At 39.9% G+C, this 22,310-nt stretch overlaps 1 protein-coding gene across 1 annotated transcript in view; it reads right to left on the bottom strand.

Moving 5' to 3' along the window:
• Window positions 1-22,310, bottom strand: part of nsrp1 (nuclear speckle splicing regulatory protein 1) — a 55,430-nt gene that overhangs the window by 10,255 nt on the left and 22,865 nt on the right. Inside the window, exons 4-5 of the mRNA XM_059973318.1 lie at window positions 6,900-6,956; window positions 3,341-3,469 (exon numbers count right to left, since the gene is read on the bottom strand). Of these exons, the coding sequence (XP_059829301.1) occupies window positions 3,341-3,469; window positions 6,900-6,956 (186 nt within the window). The remainder of the gene's footprint in view (window positions 1-3,340; window positions 3,470-6,899; window positions 6,957-22,310) is intronic.

Consider the following 22,310-nt stretch of genomic DNA (forward strand, 5'->3'; position numbering starts at 1 on the left):
GGATCATCCGGCGGCCCGACAGCCCATGGGCCTCCTTCCTGCACATGGTGCCCAAAGCGACGGGAGGCTGGAGACCGTGCGGCGACTACCGCAGGCTGAACGAGGCTACCACACCTGTGCCGCACATTCAGAACTTTGCAGCAAACCTGCACGGCGCACGGATCTTCTCCAAGGTAGACCTCGTCCGAGGGTACCATCAAATCCCGATGCATCCTGACGACGTCCCCAAAACGGCTCTCATCACCCCGTTTGGCCTTTTCGAGTTCCTCCGCATGCCGTTCGGCCTTAAGAATGCCGCACAGACATTCCAGCGGTTAATGGACGCGGTGGGACGGGACCTGGACTTCGCATTCATCTATTTGGACGACATCCTCATAGCCAGCAGCAGTCGTCAGGAGCATCTGTCCCACCTCCATCAACCCTGCGCCCGACTGAGTGAGTACGGTCTTACAATCAACCCTGCCAAATGTCAGTTCGGACTCGATACCATTGACTTCCTGGGCCATAGGATTACTAAAAACGGGGCAACCCCTCTGCCCGCTAAGGTAGATGTGGTCCGCCACTTCCCCCGACCCACCATGATCAAAGGCCTTCAGGAATTCGTAGGTATGGTCAATTTCTACCACCGCTTCTTCCCTTCAGCTGCCCGGATCATGCGCCCCCTGTTCGCCCTGATGTTGGGTCCGAGCAAGGACATTACCTGGGACGAGGAGTCCGCCGCCGCTTTCGTTCAAACGAAGGAAGCTTTGGCGAACGCCGCAATGCTAGTACGTCCCAGAATGGACGCCCCTACCGCCCTCACAGTGGACGCATCTAACACGGCAGTCGGTGGGGTGCTGGAGCAACTCATCGCAGGTCGCTGGCAACCCCTGGCGTTTTTCAGCAAACACCTGCGGCCACCCGAGCTCAAGTACAGTGCTTTCGACCGGGAACTGTTGGCGCTCTACCTGGCAATCCGGCATTTCAGGTACTTCCTAGAAGGTCGGCCCTTCACCGCGTTCACGGACCACAAACCGCTTACCTTTGCGTTTACAAAAGCATCCGACCCCTGGTCGTCCCACCAGCAACGCCACCTGTCCTACATCTCTGAATACAAGACGGATGTCCGGCACGTCTCGGGTAAGGACAATATCGTGGCGGATGCGCTCTCTCGCCCTATCATTCATGCCCTTTCCCAAGGGGTAGACTTTGAGGCACTGGCAGAGGCGCAGCAGGCGGATGAGGAGATTCCGAGTTACAGAACCGCAGTCTCTGGTTTGCAGCTTCAGGACCTCCCCGTAGGCCTGGGTGAGAGGACCCTACTCTGTGACGTCGCCACTGGCCAGCCCCGTCCCGTCACCCCGACAGCCTGGTGGCGCCGTGTTTTCAACTCCATTCATAACTTGGCGCATCCCTCCATCCGGACGACTGTCTGGATGGTTTCCATCAGGTTCGTTTGGCACGAACTCCGCAAACAGGTCAGTGAATGGGCCAAAACGTGCATGCACTGCCAGACGGCCAAGGTGCAGCGGCACACCAAAGCCCCACCGCAGCAGTTCCATCCTGCCCACCGGCGTTTCGACCACATTCATGTGGATATCGTGGGCCCCCTGCCAGTGTCGCGTGGAGCGCGGCACCTCCTGACTATCGTGGACCGGTTCACAAGATGGCCAGAGGCGGTCCTGCTCACCGACACCACCTCCGAATCTTGCGCCCGAGCCCTGATCACCACCTGGATATCTCGCTTTGGTGCACCGGCCCACATTACCTCCGACAGAGGCGCCCAGTTCACCTCCAGCCTGTGGTCAGCTATGGCCAGCCTTTTGGGGTCTCAGCTGCACCACACAACTGCCTACCACCCACAGTCGAACGGGCTAGTGGAGCATTTCCACCGTCACCTGAAGTTGGCCCTCATGGCCCGCCTGCGAAGAGCCAACTGGGCGGACGAGCTTCCCTGGGTCCTACTCGGCATCCGCACAGCGCCCAAGGACGACCTGCACGCCTCGTCGGCCGAGTTGGTATATGGCGCGCCCCTGGTCATCCCCGGGGAGTTCCTACCAGTCCCACGGGGTCAAGAGGAAGATCCCGCAGCAGTCCTGGGCAGACTACGCGAGAAGCTCGGCAACCTGGCCCCCATACCCACTTCACAGCACGGGCGGAACCCGACCTGCGTACCCAAAGACCTGCAGAACTGTAAGTTTGTGTTTGTATGAAGGGGCGGGCATCGGCCACTGCTGCAGCGACCATACGAGGGGCCGTTTATGGTGCTCCGGAACAACGGGTCCACGTTTGTGCTGGACGTTGGGGGGAAAGAGGAGGTTTTCACGGTGGACCGCCTCAAACCGGCCCATGTGGACCTGGCGCAACCGGCCGAGTTTCCGGCACCTCGGCGCAGAGGCCGACCTCCCAAGCAGGTTCTGGCCCAGACTGTGGACATTGGGGGGTGTATCACCGGTTCTGGGGGGGGGGGTTATGTGGTGACCCATTTCCTGGCACATCTGAACCGGCTCACAATTAGATAGCCTACGAGGGTTTGCGAGCACAGAGCTTTGGAGCCTCTGCGCCACGGGGGGCAGGTTGAGGGAGGCTTAAAAGTGAGGCTGAGGATTTCGAATAAAGTTTTTTCCTTCGACTGCAGTTACCGACTCCGTGTCGTAATTTTAGCGCTGCGTGTAGCACACCGCTACAGGGTAATAGATATTAAAGCAATACATTCCAAAGAAATCTATACCTCAAAAGATGATCGGCATTTTCTACAAATAATTTCCATCCACTTTGAACATCCCAGGCAATAATTATTCATTGGTTAAGGAAAAAGGCAAGTCGTACTAACTACTAAATCTACTAAACATTGTCCATATTAAAATGGCCTATCTGGTTAAAACTTCGATCTGTATTTCATCGTTTACTGCCAACTGATAATATATCTGTTAAAGAGCAATTACTTAACCAAAAATTATCTGGTTGCTAATGTACAATAAGACATATTTATATATACAAGATTTTCCTTGAAGGAAGCATAAAACATTAAATACTCAGCAGTTGTGGCGAGGAAGGGATATCAGAAAAGGCCACTGAGCTGGAATGTTAACTATTAAAATTTCTGATCTATCTGATTCAAAGTATTTGTAGTGTTTAATTTAGCTATCAGACTCTGTCAGGCAAAACGTACAAGTGCAACAGCATGTTTTAATTTAATGTGCCCCCAGCTAGCTGGTTTGTGAGTATATTAATCAAATACTCTTAAAGACAGAGGTAACATGTGATGTGCAAAATCCCAAGAACTGGTTGGGGATGTGGTAGACACAAGAGAACCTCAAATGCACAATTCTTAAAATTATTTGACAATTAGTACATCTACCTGTTTATTTGGACCAGTCAATAATTTTGTGCTGTTTTCCAGTTTCTTCTGTTGAAGATCATCATAAACACTGTCATATTCATAGACTGTGGCATCCTCCGCCAATGCCTTCTGGATCTCCAATTTAGTCTATTTTAAAAAAGACATATTGATCAAGCATTTTTACTTACATTTGGTAGTTCATTGGGGAGGAAAAAAAACATTACTTATTAATCAGCACATCAAATATTTACAAAGCACAACTGAAGAATATCTAAAGTATTTATGGAGGTACAATTCTCCCTTTCCCTGCTCCATGTCCAAACAAATATAACTCTGTTTAAAGGTAGAATATAAAAGGAAGTGCAACGGATTTGTTGAGGGATATACAAATTATCCTTGTCATTGGCAGAGAGAGCACAACATCAAAGGCAGAGTCTGTGAATTGGAGAAGCCAATCTATTGAAAGAGAAAAGCAAAGGCTTTTTGTACCAACATGGCTATTCATCCCCAGAGCTCATCACTTGATATCAAGTCAGCATTTGACTGAATACAGCATCAAGAAGTTAGAGTAAAATTGAAGTACATGGGCACCAAGAGATAAAACACCAAAAGCTAGAGTTGTACATATGTACACAAGGAAGATTGGCTGTGGTTGTTCCAGGTCCTACTGAAGATGATCACTGCTGGAGGTCTTCAGGTCAACGTCCTAAACAATCTTTAGCTGCTTCATCCATGATCATCTTTTCTTCACAAGTCATAAGTGGGAGTATTTGGTGATTGTTGCTCAAAATGAAAATTTAACCTGGAATTCTCTAATGAATGAAGCACCACACAGGAGCTATGTAGCGGCTATCACCAACACGGAAGTGTCTGATCATCTACCCTGGACTCTTAATGACAGTGCCATCATCATTTCCCCAACCCACCAAACCTGGAGCCATCATTGACCAGAAATTTACCACAGCCACAAAGCAGAACAGAAACTGTGTAGCAAGTAACTCAACTTCTGACACATACACCTTTTCCACTCCTCATATGCACTAGCCTCCCTGGTCCCTCAGTTCCAACAACACTGAGCCTCAACACTATCCAGGACAAAGCAACCCAGATGTTTAACACTCTAACCAGCAGCAAAGCACAGGTAGCTGAAGGTGAGTCTCTGTACAAAATGCAGTGCAATTATTCAACTCTCCAACATCACTTCCCAAACTAGGAACCTCTACCATGGGGAACAAGGGTTTCAGATACATGGAAACACCTTCATCTGCAGATTCCCTGAATAGCACAGCATTACGATTAGAGAATTTACTGTTTCATCATCAGTGGTTTTAAACTCTGGAAGTACCGTGATCAGCTGGTTTGCAGCAGTTCAGAAGATGGTTCAGCACCACCTTCTCCAGGGATGGGCAAGTAATGGACAACAAATGTCAGATCCCAATAAAAGAAAGAATTACAAAAGTATCACCATTGTGATTTTGGTGGGGGGGGGGGGGAGAAAGGAGACACAACATGAAGAAAGAAGTATTCTAACTGTAACTTAATTAAACAGCAACTCCATCTCAAATGGATAAGTGAAGAGCTTCCAGATTTATTTTAACATCACAGTAAATTACTTCCTTCTTTGTTTAGCAAATGCAAAGCTGCTCATCATCATGTTGTCAATGCAGCAACCTCAGAAATGATAAATTCTATATAATCAATTCACTAATATATACTTCTTCATTAATAGATGTTGATGCTACACATGTGCCTCTCATTGTTGTGACATCAGTGAATAAAACCAGGATTTTCTCTTTGGATCCATATAGGATCACATCATACCTATTCCTATTAGACAAAACTAATTATAACAGTACAGAACTTTCCTACAAAACTTTCCTACAAATTTTTAGAAGGTGCAATGTGCTTGATATAGGATGATATACAAGTCTTCAATTTCCAAATTTCAGAAATTGTGAATTCTCCATTCTCCAATGTGAATATGCTCCCTTAAATACAGATTTAAATTTCAGCCACAAATGTTTAACAGCTCGACATTATTTGCATATCAGTTACAGAGATTCCATGCGCGCTTCACCTTAATACTTCAGTAATATGTTTCCATTTATACCTTTAGCATTCATTTTTGGAAGTTGCTTGATAACATACAAGGTCAGAATGTTTTAAAAGGGACATACCTACTACTTGAGAATACAAGTTTTCAAAATCAACAGAACCACCAAAATCCTAAGACCATAATGCAACCATAAAATTCTTTAATCTACCCTAGTACGTATTCTAGTGTCTAAAATGTAGATGCACTAATGCTTGCTATTAATATGCAAAGGCTCATTAAAATCATTTTGTGTGTGTTTTGAATGCCTCACAGTACTTTCCTTCTGAAGTCTTGAATATCAAGGAATTGGATAAGGTTAACTCCCAGGGTGATTCTCTTTAAAGAGAACATTATTTTCTGGGTATCTCTTATACACATGACGTCATCAGCATTCCCAAAAAAAGTTTACTTAAATTGGTATAAAAATATACAATCTGCAATTTTCACTCTCAGTCTAACAGAATGAAAAACATGCACCAAGGAGCGACACAGTACTGTAGTAGTTAGCGCATCACTTTATAGTGCCAGCTGTAATATCGGCTCAATTCCCAATGCTGTTTGTAAAGAGTTTGTATGTTCGGCCTGTGACCCTGTGGGTTCCTTTGGGTGTTCCAGTTTGCTACCACGTTCCAAAGATATGGGCATGACATGATGACACTGGAAGTGGGGGAACACTTGCCCAGCACAATATTCACTGAATTGATCTGACACAAATGATACATTTCACTGTATGTTTTGATGTACATGTGACAAATAAAGCTAATCTCTCTATCTCTGCTAATCATTTGTCAGTAAAATTACATCTCCTGTGATATCAATATTCACATCTCCCACTGTGTATGGGTTACAGATGATTGACTTATCACAGTCTCAGACCACTTTCTTTAGAGACATTGTGTATGCGAAAGCAAACATAATGATATATATACCTCCTCCCACTTTTCCTTCATTCATATCAGCCTACCACTGATATTGGTGGTCTTTTGTTCCATATCCCATGGAGATCAGTGGCAATGACACTGCAGTCATGATCTCTGTACACAAATGCCATTTAGAATTTTGCAGGTTATATTTCAGTGAATGGAAACAGAGGTTAAAAACAGACAACTGATTTTTAAAGCTAATTTTTACACTTTGTTTTTAAAGATCAAATATAACATCTATTTTTGCATATTATAATGGGCAGATTTAATCACTGGACATAAATGCATTACAAATTAAACCCACCTACCATGCTATAGGATTCTATTTTAGTTTAGATATTCTTGCAATTGTTTGTATTTACTTTCAATTCTTCATCTTTTCCCCATCATACTTGTAACATTGCCACAGATGAAATGTTTTAAATTTAAATTTCAATACTCATTTTATACCTGTTGTATTGAAATACTGTTTTATTTAATCATAATCCGTTAATAACAAATTTGGTTAAAATTGTTAACAAAGCATGCTATTGTCATTTAAGTATGTTTGATGCTGTACCTGCTTCATCATTCTTTTCTTCAGCGACTCCTTCTGAAGATTCTCACTGACTGACGTCTGTAAAGACATAATAAATAAGCTGAACAATACTTAATCATATGCCCCGTAAATAACTGCTCAGTATTTAAAGACTGAAGTAAATGCAAGTGACCCTGACCTTTTATTCATTATTTCAAATTTTTACCATAAGACCAAAAGCCATAGAAGCAGAATGAGGCCATTCAGCCCATTGAGTTAGCTCCACCATTTCATCATGGCTGATCCACGATCCATAAAACTCCATACACCTGCCCTCTCATCATATCCCTTGATGCCCCAATCAATCAGGAACCTATTAACTTCCACTTTGCATATACCCATGGACTTGACCTCCACCGCAGTCTGTGGCACAGCATTCCACAGATTCATCACCACTCTTTGGCTAAAATAAATCCTTCTTTCTTCTGTTCTAAAAGGTCGCCCCTCAATTTTGAAGTTGTGCCCTCTAGCTTTGGATACCTCCAACAGAAGAAACATCCTCTCCACATCCACCTTATCTAGTCCTTTCAATGTTCATTAAGTTTCAGTAAGATCCCACACATTCTTTTAAATTCCAGTAAGTACAGGCCCAAAGCTGCCAAATGCTCCTCATATGTTAATCCCTTCATTCCCAGAATCACCCTCATGAACCTACTCTGGACTCTCCAAAGACAACACATCCTTTCTGAGATATGGGGCCCGAAACTGTTGACAATACTCCCAAGTGCGGTCTGACCAGTGTCTTATAAAGCTTCAGCACTGTCTCCTTATTTTTATATTCTATTCCCCTTGAAATAAATGTCTACATTGCATTTGCCTTCCTTACCACAGACTCAACCTGTAAATTAACTTGCTGCGCGTGTTGCACGAAGACTCTTAAGTCCCTCTGCACTTCTGATGTTTGAATTTTCTCTCCATTTAGGTAACAGTCTACACTATTGCTCTTTCTATCAAAATGCATTTTCATACATTTCCCAACACTGCCATTTTTTTGCCCGTTCTTCCGATTTGTCTAAGTCGCATTGCTTCCTCAGCAGCACCTATTGCCCCACCCATCTTCATATCATCAGCAAACTTTGCTACAAAGCCATCAATTCCACTGTCTAAATCATCAACAATGTGAAAAGTAGTGGTCTCAATACTGACCCCTGAGGAATACCACTAATCACTAACAGCCAACCAGAAAAGGCCCCCTGTATTCCCACTCACTACTTCCTGCCTGTCAGCCATTCATCTACACATGCCAGTATCTCGCCTGTAACACCATAGGATTTTATCTTGTTAAACAGCCTCATGTGAGGCACCTTATTAAATACCTTCTAAAAATACAAGTAAATGATATCCACTGGCTCTCCTTTGTCCATCCTGGATGTTACTTCCTTGAAAAATTCCAACAGATTTGTCAGGCAAGATTTGGACTTATTATCATTAGTCCCCAAGTATCCCAAAACTTTGTCCTTAAACATAGAAACTTACAGCACAATACACACCCTTCAGCCCACATTGCTGTGCTGAACAAGTACTTACTTTAAGAAATTACCTAGGGTTACCCATAGCCCTCTATTTTTCTAAGCTCCGTGAACCTATCCAGGAATCTCTTAAAAGACCCTATCGTACCTCCTCCACCAGCCCCTTTCATACACTCACCACTCTCCGCATAAAAACATACTCCTGACATCTCCTCTGTACCTACTTTCAAGCACCTTAAAACTGTGCCTTCTCATGATGGCCATTTCAGCCCTGGGAAAAAGCCTCTGACTATCCACACGATCAATGCCTCTCATCACCTTATACACCTCTATCAGGTCACCTGTTATCCTCCTCTGCTTCAAGGAGAAAAGGCCGAGTTCACTTAACCTTTTCTCATAAGACATGCCCCCCAATACAGGCAAATTCCTTGTAAATCTCCTCTGCACCCTTTCTATACTTTCCACATAATTTCCTGTAGTGAGGTGACCAGAACTGAGCACAGTACTCCCAAGTGGGGTCTGACCAGGGTCTTATACAGCTGTAACATTACCTCTCGTCTCTTAAATTCAATCCCACGGTTGGTGAAGGCCAATGCACCTGATGCCTTCTTAACCACTGAGTCAACCTGAGCAGAGGCTTTGATTGTTCTATGGACTCAGACACCCTCTGATCCTCCACACTGCCAAGAGTCTTACTATCATTATTATGTTTTGCCATCATATTTGACCTACCAAAATGAACCACTTCACACTTATCTGGGTTGAACTCCATCTGCCACTTCTCAGCCCAGTTTTGCATCCTATCAATACCCCGCTGTAACCTCTGACAGCCCTCCACACTATCCATAACACCCCCAACCTTTGTGTCATCTGCAAATTTACTAACCCATCCCTCTACTTCCTCATTCAGGTCATTTATAAAAATCATGAAGAAAATGGGTCCCAGAACAGAACCCTGAGGAACATCACTGGTCACCAACCTCCATGCAGAATATGACCCATCTACAATCACTCTTTGCCTTTTGTGGGCAGGCCAATTCTGGATCATCAAAGCAAGGTCCCCTTGGATCCCATGCCTCCTTTCTCAATAAGCCTTGCATGGGGTACCTTATCAAATGCCTTGCTGAAATCTATATGCACTACATCTACTGCTCCACCATCATCAATGTGTTTAGTCACATCCACAAAAAATTCAATCAGGCTCGTAAGGCACGACCTGCCTTTGACAAGGTCATCTGATTATTCTTAATCATATTATGCCTCTCGAAATGTTCATAAATCCTGCCTCTCAGGATCTTTTCCATCAACTTACCAACCTAACACTTTCCCAACCACTGAGGTTAGGCTAATTTCCTCTCTTTTGTCTACTTCCCTTCTTAAAGAGTGGAGGGTCATTTTTCCAGTCCTCCAGGACCATGCCAGAAAGATTGTGACCAATGCATCCATCGTCTCTTCAGCAACCTCTTTCAGGACTCTAGGATGTAATCCATCTGGTCCAGGTGACTTATTTCTTTAAGACCTTTCAGTTTGCCCAGCACATTTCCCTTTGTAATAGCAATGCCAATCATTCCCGCTCCCTGATACTAATGGACCTCTGGCATACAGCTATTGTCTTCCACAGTAAAGAATGAAGTAAAGTACTCATCAAGTTCATCTGCCATTTTGATGACCCCCATTACTACCTCACCATGATCACCCACATCATTCAACACAACATAAAATGAACAAGATGCTGTAGGTGTAAAAAAATTCAGGACATTCTAATCCCATGGACACCAATGACTATAAAAATACTTTACTGGCTATAAAGTGCTTTGGGGCTTTCTGGAAGATGTAAAAGGTATTATGCAAGTAAATATCCTTTAATTTGTGGAAAAGTCAAGAAATTATATAAATAATTAGGCAGCAACTAATTATACTTTTACACAAGAATATATCAATGTCTGAGGTTCTTAACTTAATTTCTTAACTGTAGGAATAACAATAGGTGTCAACATCAAATAGAATTTTGAAATAATATTGTAACTCTGTCCCACTGTATTTTATAGTCTATTTCACATTTCACTATTATGTCCATCCTTTAAAAAATTGAAAAGAAGCATTAATTTCCTTTGATTTAAATCTTCATAAATTGTCTTCAATAAAGGATGTAATTGTACTGGAGAGTGCAGAGATTTACCAGGATGTTATCTGGGACAGCAGGTTTTAGTTATGAAGAGAGGCTCGCTTTGCTTTGACAAAGAGGAGGGGATGAGGGGAACCTGACAGTAGTGTACAAGAATATGAAAAGCACAGATAGGATAGACAGAGACATTTTTTTTCACTACAAAGGAGGGCATAACTTTAAGGTAAGGAATAACAAGATTAGAGGGCATCTTATGGACTCTTCCCCCCCCCCCCCCACCAAGAGGGTGGCTGCAAGATGGAATGCACTAAGAAGGTGGCAGATTATGGTTGATTCGGGAATTACAGAAATATGGCGGTTTTTGAACCCTAAAGATAAAGAATTTTCATTTTTTTCACATGTATATCATAGTTATTCTAGAATTGATTACTTTCTTATTGATCATCGGTTATTAACGGATGTTATTGATTGTAAATATGATTCTATTACTATTTCGGATCATGCACTTTTGAAGTTATCTATTAAGATTCCGGACTTTTCCAATAATGTTAGATCTTGGAGACTTAATGCTACTCTGCTTCAAGACCCAGAATTTGTCACCTATATAAAACAGCAAATTGATTTGTTTTTCTCAACAAACTATACTGAAGAAATTGACAGAGGAATACTTTGGGACTCTTTTAAGGCTTTTATCCGTGGACAAATTATTTCGTATTCCGCTGGTAAAAGGAAACAAAGATATTTAGATATTGCTTTATTAGTGGATAAAATTAAGGAAATTGATGAGATTTATTCCGTGACTCCTACCATAGAACTTTATAAGAAGAGAGTTGAGCTTCAAATGGAACATAGTTTATTATTATCTTCTTCAATTGAAAATCAATTAATTAGGACTAGAGCTCAATTCTATATTCACAGTGATCAAACTGGTAAACTGTTAGCTAATCAATTAAAAGCTATTTCGACCAGGCGACAAATTATTAAAATTCGTAAGCAAGATGGTAATTTAACCACTGATCATAAAGAAATCAATAATACTTTTCAAGATTTTTATAAATCTTTATATCAATCAGAATTTGATGGTGATCTGTCCATGATGGATAATTTTTTTAACAATTTGAATATTCCTAAACTGATTGGTGAAGATCGTAGCTTGTTTGATGCTCCTATCTCTATGGCCGAAATAGGTGAGGCTGTCTCATCAATGAATTCAGGGAAAGCTCCTGGCCCTGATGGTTATATTGTAGAATTTTTCAAAACTTTTTCTTCTTTGCTTTCCCCTTGGTTATGTGAAATCTTTAACGATGCATTTGCTAAGAAGAGATTACCTCAGTCTTTTTATGAAGCTACTATCTCTCTAATTCTTAAAAAAGATAAAGATCCTACTTTATGTACATCTTATCGCCCTATATCATTATTAAATGTAGATTCTAAGATTCTTACAAAAATTTTAGCCACTAGATTAGAAAAGGTATTACCACAGATTATTTCAGAAGATCAAACTGGTTTCATTAAGAATCGGTATTCTTTTTAATATAATTCATACTTCATCACCCACAGTCCCAGAATGTGTTATCTCATTAGATGCTGAAAAAGCCTTTGATAGAGTTGAATGGACATATTTATTTAATGCATTGAGAAATTTTAATTTTAGTCCTAATTTTATATCATGGATTAAACTAATATACTATAAACCTGTTGCTTCTGTTCTTACAAATAATTATAGATCCTCCTTTTTTCAATTATCTCGTGGTACGAGACAAGGTTGTCCTTTAAGTCCTTTATTATTTAATATTGCGTTAGAACCTTTAGCCATTGCTATTCGTGAATCTCCTAATATTTTTGGTATTACTCGTAATGAGAAATTATATAAATTATCACTCTATGCTGATGATTTGCTGTTATATATTTCTGATCTTGATAGATCTATTCCCACTATTTTATCCTTGTTGGCTCAATTTGGTAGTTTTTTTGGTTATAAATTAAACTTAGATAAGAGTGAATTATTCCCTTTAAATGCGCAAACTTTATTGAATGACAGGATTCCATTTAAAGTTGTTACTGATAATTTTACCTATTTAGGTATAAAAATTACCAAGAAATATAAAGATTTATTTAGACTGAATTTTTTACCTGGTGCTTCTTCAAATACAACATCTTACTACAAGATGGTCTCCCTTATTCTTATCATTAGTTGGTCGGATTAATGCTATTAAAATGATGATTTTACCGAAATTTTTATATTTATTTCAAGCCTTACCAATTTTTATTCCTAAATCCTTTTTTGACAACATTGATTCAAAAATTTCCTCATTTGTGTGGCAAAACAAAAACCCCAGGTTAAGTAAAAGGCAATTACAAAAATCTAAAAAAGATGGTGGTTTAGCTTTGCCTAACTTTAGATTTTATTATTGGGCGAATAATATTCGTAACCTAACGTATTGGAAATTAGATTTGGACTCATTATTGTGTCCGCAGTGGGTAAATTTGGAATGCAATGAAGTAAAGGGATATTCTTTATTCTCTGTTCTTGGTTCTTCTCTTCCTGCTGATTTAGTTAAATTTAATAAACAGATATCTAATCCTGTTATTAAACACACATTACGAATTTGGTTTCAATTTCGGAAATTTTTTACTTTGAAAAACTTTGTGCTTGATAGCCCTATTTTATTTAATTTTTTCTTTAAACCTTCCTTGACAGATCAAGCCTTTAGCATATGGAAAAGGAAAGGTATAAAATGTTTTCGTGACCTTTTTTTTTGAAGGTACTTTGATGTCTTTTGACCAACTTTCCAATAAATTTAAATTACCTAAATCTAATTTCTTCAGATATTTACAAATCAGAAATTTTTTACATAAAGTTTTACCATCTTTTCCCAACTCAACTTCAACGGATTTCTCAGATTTGATTTTTACCTTAAATCCTTGTCAGAAAGGATTAGTTGCTTTTATTTACAACATGATTATGAAGATCCAACCAGAGATGTCTGATAGAATTAAACAACAATGGGAAAAAGAACTTCGATACAATATACCAACAGATAAATGGGAAAAAATTTTACAAATGGTTAATTCTTCTTCTATATGTGCTAAACATGCTTTAATACAATTTAAAATTGTACATAGAGCTTATATGTCTAAAGATAAACTTGCTCGATTTTATTCTCATATTAACCCTCAATGTGATAGATGTCATTCAGAAGTGGCTTCACTGACCCATATGTTTTGGTCATGTCCTACTTTACATAACTATTGGAAGGACATATTCGTTACCATTTCCTCAATTTGGAACATCGATTTACAACCTAACTTTATTACTGCAATCTTTGGTATACCAAATGAGGATGGTAATCAGTTTTCTCCTTCAATCAGACGAATGATTGCTTTTGTAACATTAATGGCCAGAAGGTCTATATTACAAAATTGGAAAGAAGTAAACCCTCCTACCACGTCTCAGTGGCTTTTTCAAACTATTTCTTATCTGAGTTTGGAAAAAATTAGGAGCACTATTTTTGACTCGTCAATTAAATTTGAAGAAACTTGGGGACCGTTCATCCGACATTTTCATATGAATTAATTTGGCCTTTCCCAGACCTTCTCTTTGTTTATTCTTGTTCAGGTATGGAGTTCCGGAGTTCTTTGACACTATCATATACTTATAAACTGTTATTATTGCCCATGTTAGTTTTAGTTTAGTGTTTGTTTCATATATATATTTTCTTTCACACATTTCTAATTTTTTTTTCTTTTTCTTTTGATGATTAGTTTTGTTTTTTTTTCCATATATAATTATATAGACTTGATTGATTAATGTACTTTTTTGTTGTTGATGTTTAATAGGATATCATTATCCTATTATTAATGTAATCTTAAGTCTATTGTATTCATAACCTATTCATTATTATGTAATGTTTTTTTTATATTTATATGAAACTCAATAAAAAGATTGAAAAAGAAAGAAAAGAAGGTGGCAGAGCAGGCATTCTCACAACAGAGGTGTATCAGGATGTGCAGTTGAAATGCCAAAGCATCAGTAGCTATGGACCAAATGCTCGTTAATGGAATTAGATTGTTACGTGATGGTTGGCATGCACATGGTGGCCTGAAGGTCCTGCTTCTGTGTTTTGATTCTATCATTACAGGAGGTAGAGATGAAGAGATATAAAAAGGGAAGGGAAGAGTCAGATATGAAGGCACGGTGATAAAATTTGAGTTTAATGAGTTTAGAAAGCAATACTAATGTCATTGCTAATGTACCTGGAAAAGACAAAGAACAAAAATGGACTGTTCCAAATACACCACAGGTAGCCCTCGTAGCTTGTGTCAAGCCCCAATCCAAACCTCCGATTAGAGAAAATAAATGGAGTTGTTAGAAAAGTTGTTCAATGTTAGGACAAGTTCAGTCAGACAAATGAGTGTGCCGTTTGTAGAGGGGAGCTGATTGGGTGTCTGTTTAAGGAAGCTGAAGGTATGCAGACCAACTACTAAAGGAATTGCGAATTGAAATGTGATGGACAGGGGAAGAAAATTATATAAAAGGCTAATGTAATGCTATTCTTTGGAAAATAGAGCAGGAAAAATAATACTATAGCTATGGCAATCCTGTATTAAAACATATACAATAAGCAGCTTTGGCCACACATCTTAGAGTGAATATAGTAACACTGGAGGAAGAGCACAGAAAAATTAAGAGAATAGTAGTTCTAGGGGTTAAATTTCAAGAGAATGCACAAACCAAGACAGCATTCATTAGTACTAGGAAGATTTGAATGAAGCCCTCAAGAATCTATGGGACAAACTAACAAGGGTAGGTAGAAACTACTTCCATTAGTTTGTGTGTATAAGAAGATAACATAAAAACACAAGACACAATATAGTGGAGAAACTCAGCAGACCAGGTTTCACTTTATTCATCTAGCTTCTTCCCCCTTCCTTTCCAATCCTGATGAAGGGTCTCAGCCTGAAATATTCACTGCTTATTCCTTTCCATAGATACTACCTGACTTGCTGAGTTCCTCCAGCATTTTGTATGTTACTCTGGATATCCAGCAATACAGAATCTCCTGACTATAAGATAAATGAAATAGGAGCAGGCGACCTGGCCTGTCTAGCCTACTCCTCCATTAAAATAGATCACGGCTTATCTGGCCATGGATTTAGCTGCATTAACCTTCCTTATCCCCACAAGCATTAATTTCCCACCTATGCAAAGATCCATCTAAAATATGGAACTACAATTAAAAGTTAGAGATAAATATCTGAGGAAAGAAATTTATCAACAATTCCACATGCACAGAAAACAAGAAATCAGATAAAAATTCAAAGTGCTATAAACACCCAGTAGTCAAGCAACTGAAGAAAGAGAAATGGACCCAATGTTTGATCATCAGAATTTTGAATGAGAAAGCAAGTTAATTTTTAAGTTGCAGAGAGGGTTCAGGAAACCTTAGAGGTGAAGGACCAACTCTCCTTTCACTGACTATGCATGATTCCTGATATTTTCTCACTATTTTCTGATTTCTCTATTTCTAATGTCTACAGTTCTTTTTATTTCATCAGCATGAGGTGTTCACTAAACACTGTAAGCCAGGGGTGTCAAACTCATTTTAGGTCACGGGCCGGATTAAGAAAAATGTGACTTCATGCGGGCCGGATCAGTTGTGCACACGCGCGTGCTCCCACAGCTTTCGTTGCCTTCATTTTTTCAACCTGCTCTCATGTGTCTCAGTCTCTGCTATATCTAAAATAGTTTCACTTTACGAATTTCGTTTTTTATGAAGCAGATTGCCTAGCAAGCATTCTTTTTATGATTGGTATTAACTTACAGACGTAGATTACAAGAAAGCAGGCAACGAGAAAGATGCTATTTCGGCTTTGTTTTGGGAGCCATACCTTTTCCATTAATAAACCGTTTGAAATCAAGCATTAGCAAATACAAATGTAGACATAAGGCAAGCGCGAGCAATGCACTGGCAGTGCATTGTGGGATTTGTAGTATTAGTGGTGCATGCAATATACCGGCGGGCCAGTTCTAATAGAGAAAAAATTTATTCATTAATGATATTCAGGAAATAAACCAGGGAAACCAAATAAATACTAAAAACCCTGAAAACCTGGTACCTGAATAAACTCAGCATTAGCCATATCATACGCCATAGGCGCTTCGATTACTGGGGCCAGCTTTAATAGTAATTAGATATTATTTCGCGGGCCAAAGATAATTCCACTGCGGGCCTTGAGTTTGACATATATGCTGTAAGCTTACACTGAAGAACATAGTTATGGTGGAGAGCCTGAAGATGATACAGGTTAACTCCTACTCTATCTAGTCGATTAACTGACCTTAGACTCAGGACAGCTGGTGGTTACAGGATTCCCTGTGAATGTGAAGCACCATACATCAGCCAGACAGGCACATGGTGGAAACCCACATCAAGGAGCCTAGGAGGTGTATCCGCTTGGGTTACCCAGAGAAATCGGCAGTAGCAGAACACTGCATTCACAATAGCCATAGGATTGATTTCGATGACACAAAACTACTGTGCCACATCAATGGCTTTTTGGGTCCACCTAATGAAAGAAGCCACTGAAATAACACTAGAGGAAAAGAATTTTAACAAAGACGAAGGTTTTGCTCTAAGAAAGAACTAGAATTTGATTGTAAACCAGGTGGCACACTGGAAACTTAATTGGATGAGGACTAACCAATCAGAAGGGATAGACAACAGGTATCATCCCTAATGAAAATGGCAGAGTTTGTCATCAAAGGATTTGAAGATGGACATCCAAGAAGAGTTTATTTATCATTTACACTGGAAAAGCAAAAGATCTCTTTTCAGTACACTGAAATGTCTGCCCAAAGCTAAATCTTAAAATAAATCATCAATCAGCTGTTCAAAACGCAAACTTCAGTAACAAAATAAAAATTCAACCATAACATTTATAATTTCTTAAATTTACAATTGATCTTTTGTATTCTGCTCTATTCTATGAAATAAGCAAACCTACATTAAAGGCTTTGTTTCAAAAATGCTTGCAATCCAATCCTTACTTTTATTTATGTTGGCAGTATTTTGCCTCACCTACTTAGAAGAACACAAGTGCATCATTCACTGGAGGATCTTTAAAGAAAAACATTAACTTTTGCAAAGATGGGCAGCACAAAACAACATTTGCAGAAAAAACACATATCCAACATTACAATTCTTTGAGAAGGATATCTGTAGTAAGTAAAAGCCAGCCAATTCCTTACAACTACACCTAGATAAAATACATTTTAATAAAGAATTTTCTATATCAAGTTGTGATTTCACACGAGATAATTGTGCACTATGCAGATATTAAAATGGGATCAGCTAAATTTCTATACTGGTTCAGGATTTAATTAAATGCTTCAAGTTCTGGAATAATTCAGTATGATTAAGCAATAGTGAAAAAGACAGAGAAGTGGAAGATAGCATCACCAACCAAGTATTTTAATAACACAAGTATTTATGTCAAAGCAAAATGAGAAACATAAATAAGACTGTACCTGTTTACTGCCCTGGGGATATCAAATTCATTTAATAAGTTTATGTAGCATATTAAAAGATGAAACCGATAAAAGACAAAGGCACAAAAATAATTTTTTGCTAAATGCTATAAAATCCAATCCTATCATGATAAAACAGTTATAATCCTGCCTTCCATTTCATTGCATAGATTTGGGATTAATCCTGCTTGCCAAGGTTACTTCGTGTCCTCCTACTGCCCTCCTAATTTCTTAAATTCTCTCTCACATCCCTTATAAATCACAAAGGGCTCACTCAAAACCAGAACACCTATGCCTGACATAGAGTGATGCTGTGAAGTTTGTGAACCTGGTAGTAGTTTCTCTATTTCTGCATAAATGAGTTAAAATGTGATCAGATCTTCAAGCAAGACCTAAAACTAGACAAAGAAAACAGAATTAAGTAAATAACACAAAAACATTATACTTGTTCATTTATTCATTAAGGTTGGATAATGCAACAAGACAAGAGTACATCAACAACAGACTGGTTTAAAAAGAAGAAAATTCATGTTTTGGAATGGCCAAGTCGAAGTCCTGACCTTAATCCTATAGAAATGTTGTGGAAGGACCTGAAGCAAGCAGTTCTTGGAACGAAGCCCAACAACATCCCAAAGTTGATGCAGTTTTGTAAGGAGGAATGACCTCAAGTTCCTCCAAGCCAACGTGCAGAACTGATGAACAGTTACCGGAAATGTTTGTTCGAAGTGACTGCTGTACAGGGGGGGGGGGGTCACACCAGTTACTGAAAACAAAGGTTCACATACTTTTTCCAACAAATACATATAATATTGGGTAATTAATTCTTAATAAATAAATGAACAAGTATAATTTTTTGAGTTATTTATTTAATTGGGATCTCTTTATCTAGTTTTAGGGCTTGAATGAAGACATCATCGCATTTTAGGTCATATTTATGCAGAAATAGAGAAAATTCCACAGAGTTCACAGACTTTCTAGCACCACTGTACATACGGTTCCTTTGTATTCCTGATCAAACCTTCAATTTTCTTTATAGATCACGGTTCCCTAAATTTACAATTTTGCTTCTTACACTTTAAGGATAATGTTGACATTCAGCTCTTGCTATCTTGCTTTTAAACACACTATCCACTTACCCTTAACCAAACGTATTGGATGTTGTTTTTCCCCTCTAGCAACTCCTTTCGATCTACTTCAGAGTCAGGTTTAAAATCACTGGCATATGTCATGAAGTTTAATGTTCTGCAGCAGTAGTAGATTGCAATACATAAGAAAATTACTGTAAATTATAAGAAATCCATATTTAAAACTAATCTGTGCAAAAAAAAAATGGTGAGGTGTTGTACATTGGATCATTGTCCATTCAGAATTCTAATGGCGGAAGGGAAGAAGCTGTTCCTAAAACATTGAGGTGTATCTTCAGGCTCCTGTACCTCTTCCTTGCTGGTAGCAATGTGAACAGAGCATGACCTGGGTGAATGGAGCCCTTAATGATGGATGCACTTTTTTGAGGCATTGCCTTTGAAGGTGTCCTGAATGCTGGGCAGGCGAGAGCCTAAGATGCTGCTGGCTGAGTTGGCAACCACCTGCAGCTTTTTCCAATCCAAGTAGTGGCCCTTTCATACCAGACAGTGATGCAACCGGTTAGAATGCTCTCCATGGTACATTTGTAGAAATTTGCAAGTCTTTGATGACATACCAAATCTCAACGTCCTATTGAAATATAGCCATTGTAGTGCCTTCTTTGTAATTGCATCAACATGTTAGGCCCAGAATTAATAGATCCTCAAAGGTTTTGATACCCAGGACCTTAAAACTGCTCACCTTTTCACTGCTGATCAGTCAATGAGGACTTGCGTGTATTCCCTCAACTTTCCTTTCCTGAAGTACACAATCAATTCCTTGGTCCTAATGACAACAAGGGCAAGGTGGTTGTTGCAACAGCACTCATCCCCAGCTATCTATCTCACTCTTGCACGCTTCCTTGTCACCATCTGGAATTCTGCCAACAATAGTTGTTTCAACAATTTATGGCATTTGAGCCATACCCAGCCACATTGTCATGGATAGGGAGAGTACAACAGTATGCTAAGCCAGTATTAATTATTAGTGAGGAAGAGATGCTATTTCCAGTCTGCACTGTGTTGTGTATTTAATATAGTACTTCAGTAATATTTGAATAATTTTGTGTACATATTGTTTGATAAAGTGTTCTTGTTTAAATAATTCATTAAGGGCAATATGTATAAATACATGAATTTCAGACATTATGCTACCAAGTGCACCTTGTTTAAAGTAAACACTAAGTTAGACTCACATTTTGGATTCCCATGTCTTTTTGTTAAAATAGTTTAATGCTTTGAGGTTGCACAACATTACAGCAGCAGGGGTATTTTTAAAGTCAAGTCACTTTTATTGTCAATTCGACCATAACTGCTATGTACAGCACACAGTAAAAATGAGTATGTTTTTTTCAGGACCATGGTGTTATGTGACAGTACAAAAACTAGACTGAACTATGTAGAAAACAACAGAGAGAGAAAAACAGCTACACTAGACTACAGACCTACCCAGGACTGCATAGTGCAGACATTACAATAAATAATAAACAGGACAATAGGGCAAGGTGTCAGTCCAGGCTTTGAGTATTGAGGAGTCTGATAGCTTGGGGGAAGAAACTGTTACATAGTCTGGTCGCGAGAGTCCGAATGCTTCGGTGCCTTTTCCCAGACGGCAGGAAGGAGAAGAGTTTGTATGAGGGGAGCGAGGGGTCCTTCATAATGCTGTTTGCTTTGCGGATGCAGCGTGTAGTGTAAATGTCCGTGATGGCAGGAAGAGAGACCCCAATGATCTCAGCTGACCTCACTATCTGCTGCAGGGTCTTGCAATCCGAGATGGTGCAATTTCTGAACCAGGCAGTGATGCAGCTGCTCAGGATGCTCTCAATACAACCCCCGTAGAATGTGATGAGGATGGGGGGTGGGAGATGGACTTTCCTCAGTCTTTGCAGAAAGTAGAGATGCTGCTGGGCTTTCTTTGCTATGGAGCTGGTGTAGAGGGACCAGGTAAGATTCTCCACCAGGTGAACACCAAGAAATTTGGTGCTCTTACTGATCTCTACCGAAGAGCTGTCGATGTTCAGCAGGGAGTGGTTGCTCCATGCCCTCCTGAAGTCAACAACCATCTCTTTTGTTTTGTTCACATTCAGAGACAGGTTGTTGGCTCTGCACCAGTCCGTTAGCTGCTGCACCTCCTCTCTGTAAACTGACTTGTTCTTGATGATGAGACCCACCACAGTCGTGTCTTCGGCGAACTTGATGATGTGGTTCGAGCTGTGTGTTGCAGCACAGTCATGGGTCAGCAGAGTGAACAGCAGTGGACTCAGCAGGCAACCCTGGGGAGCCCCCGTGCTCAGTGTGATGGTTTTGGAGATGCTGCTCCCGATCCAAACTGACTGGGGTCTCCCAGTCAGGAAGTCTAATGCTGAACTGAAGTCAATGAACAGCATCCAAACACGTCTTTTTTGTCCAGGTGGGTCAGGGCCAGGTGTAGGGTGAAGGCAATGGCTTCATCTGTTGAGCGGTTGGGACAGTACACAAACTGCAGGGGGTCCAGTGAGGGGGACAGCAGGGTCTTGATATGCCTCATGACGAGCCTCTTGAAACAGTTCATGATGATGGGTGTGAGTGCAATGGGACGGTAGTCACGTAGTCATAGGTAGTCATGTAGGTAATTTAAAACGAACCCCAGATGGTTACTCACCCATTGAAGCACAGAAAAATGTTAAGAGTTCTTTACAAAAAGCTCAGTGAGGAACGGAGAGTTTAAAAAAACATGGCTGAATTGACGAGATTGTCTGAGAACTGTCTGTTCTGTAATGGGCTTAATGATACACTGATTGTTTAGTTTGTGGTATCTTAACAGAAAGCATTCAAAAATGGCTCCTACATGAATCACAGTTTATATTTAAAAGAGCAGTCAAAATAACTATCATTAGAAATTGCAGAGAGAGTGACACAACTGAGCTGCAGAAAAATATATGGATTACACAGGGAAGAGAAAAAGATGAAAAGTCAAGTTGCAGTTTCAAAAAGAACACTACTTTGCAAGCATTTGATAAAAAATCTGACAATGAGAGTGATGCAGTGCAGGGTAGCCTGGAGCTTTACAATGTAAAAGCAAACAATAGACAAGCAATTTGGCTTCCACCAGAAGTGTATGGCAAATTAATTAAAATGTAATTGGACACAGGTTCGGCTGTTTCAATC

The sequence above is a fragment of the Hypanus sabinus genome, chromosome 6, assembly GCF_030144855.1.
Source record: "Hypanus sabinus isolate sHypSab1 chromosome 6, sHypSab1.hap1, whole genome shotgun sequence".
Taxonomy (NCBI): Eukaryota; Metazoa; Chordata; class Chondrichthyes; order Myliobatiformes; family Dasyatidae; genus Hypanus; species Hypanus sabinus.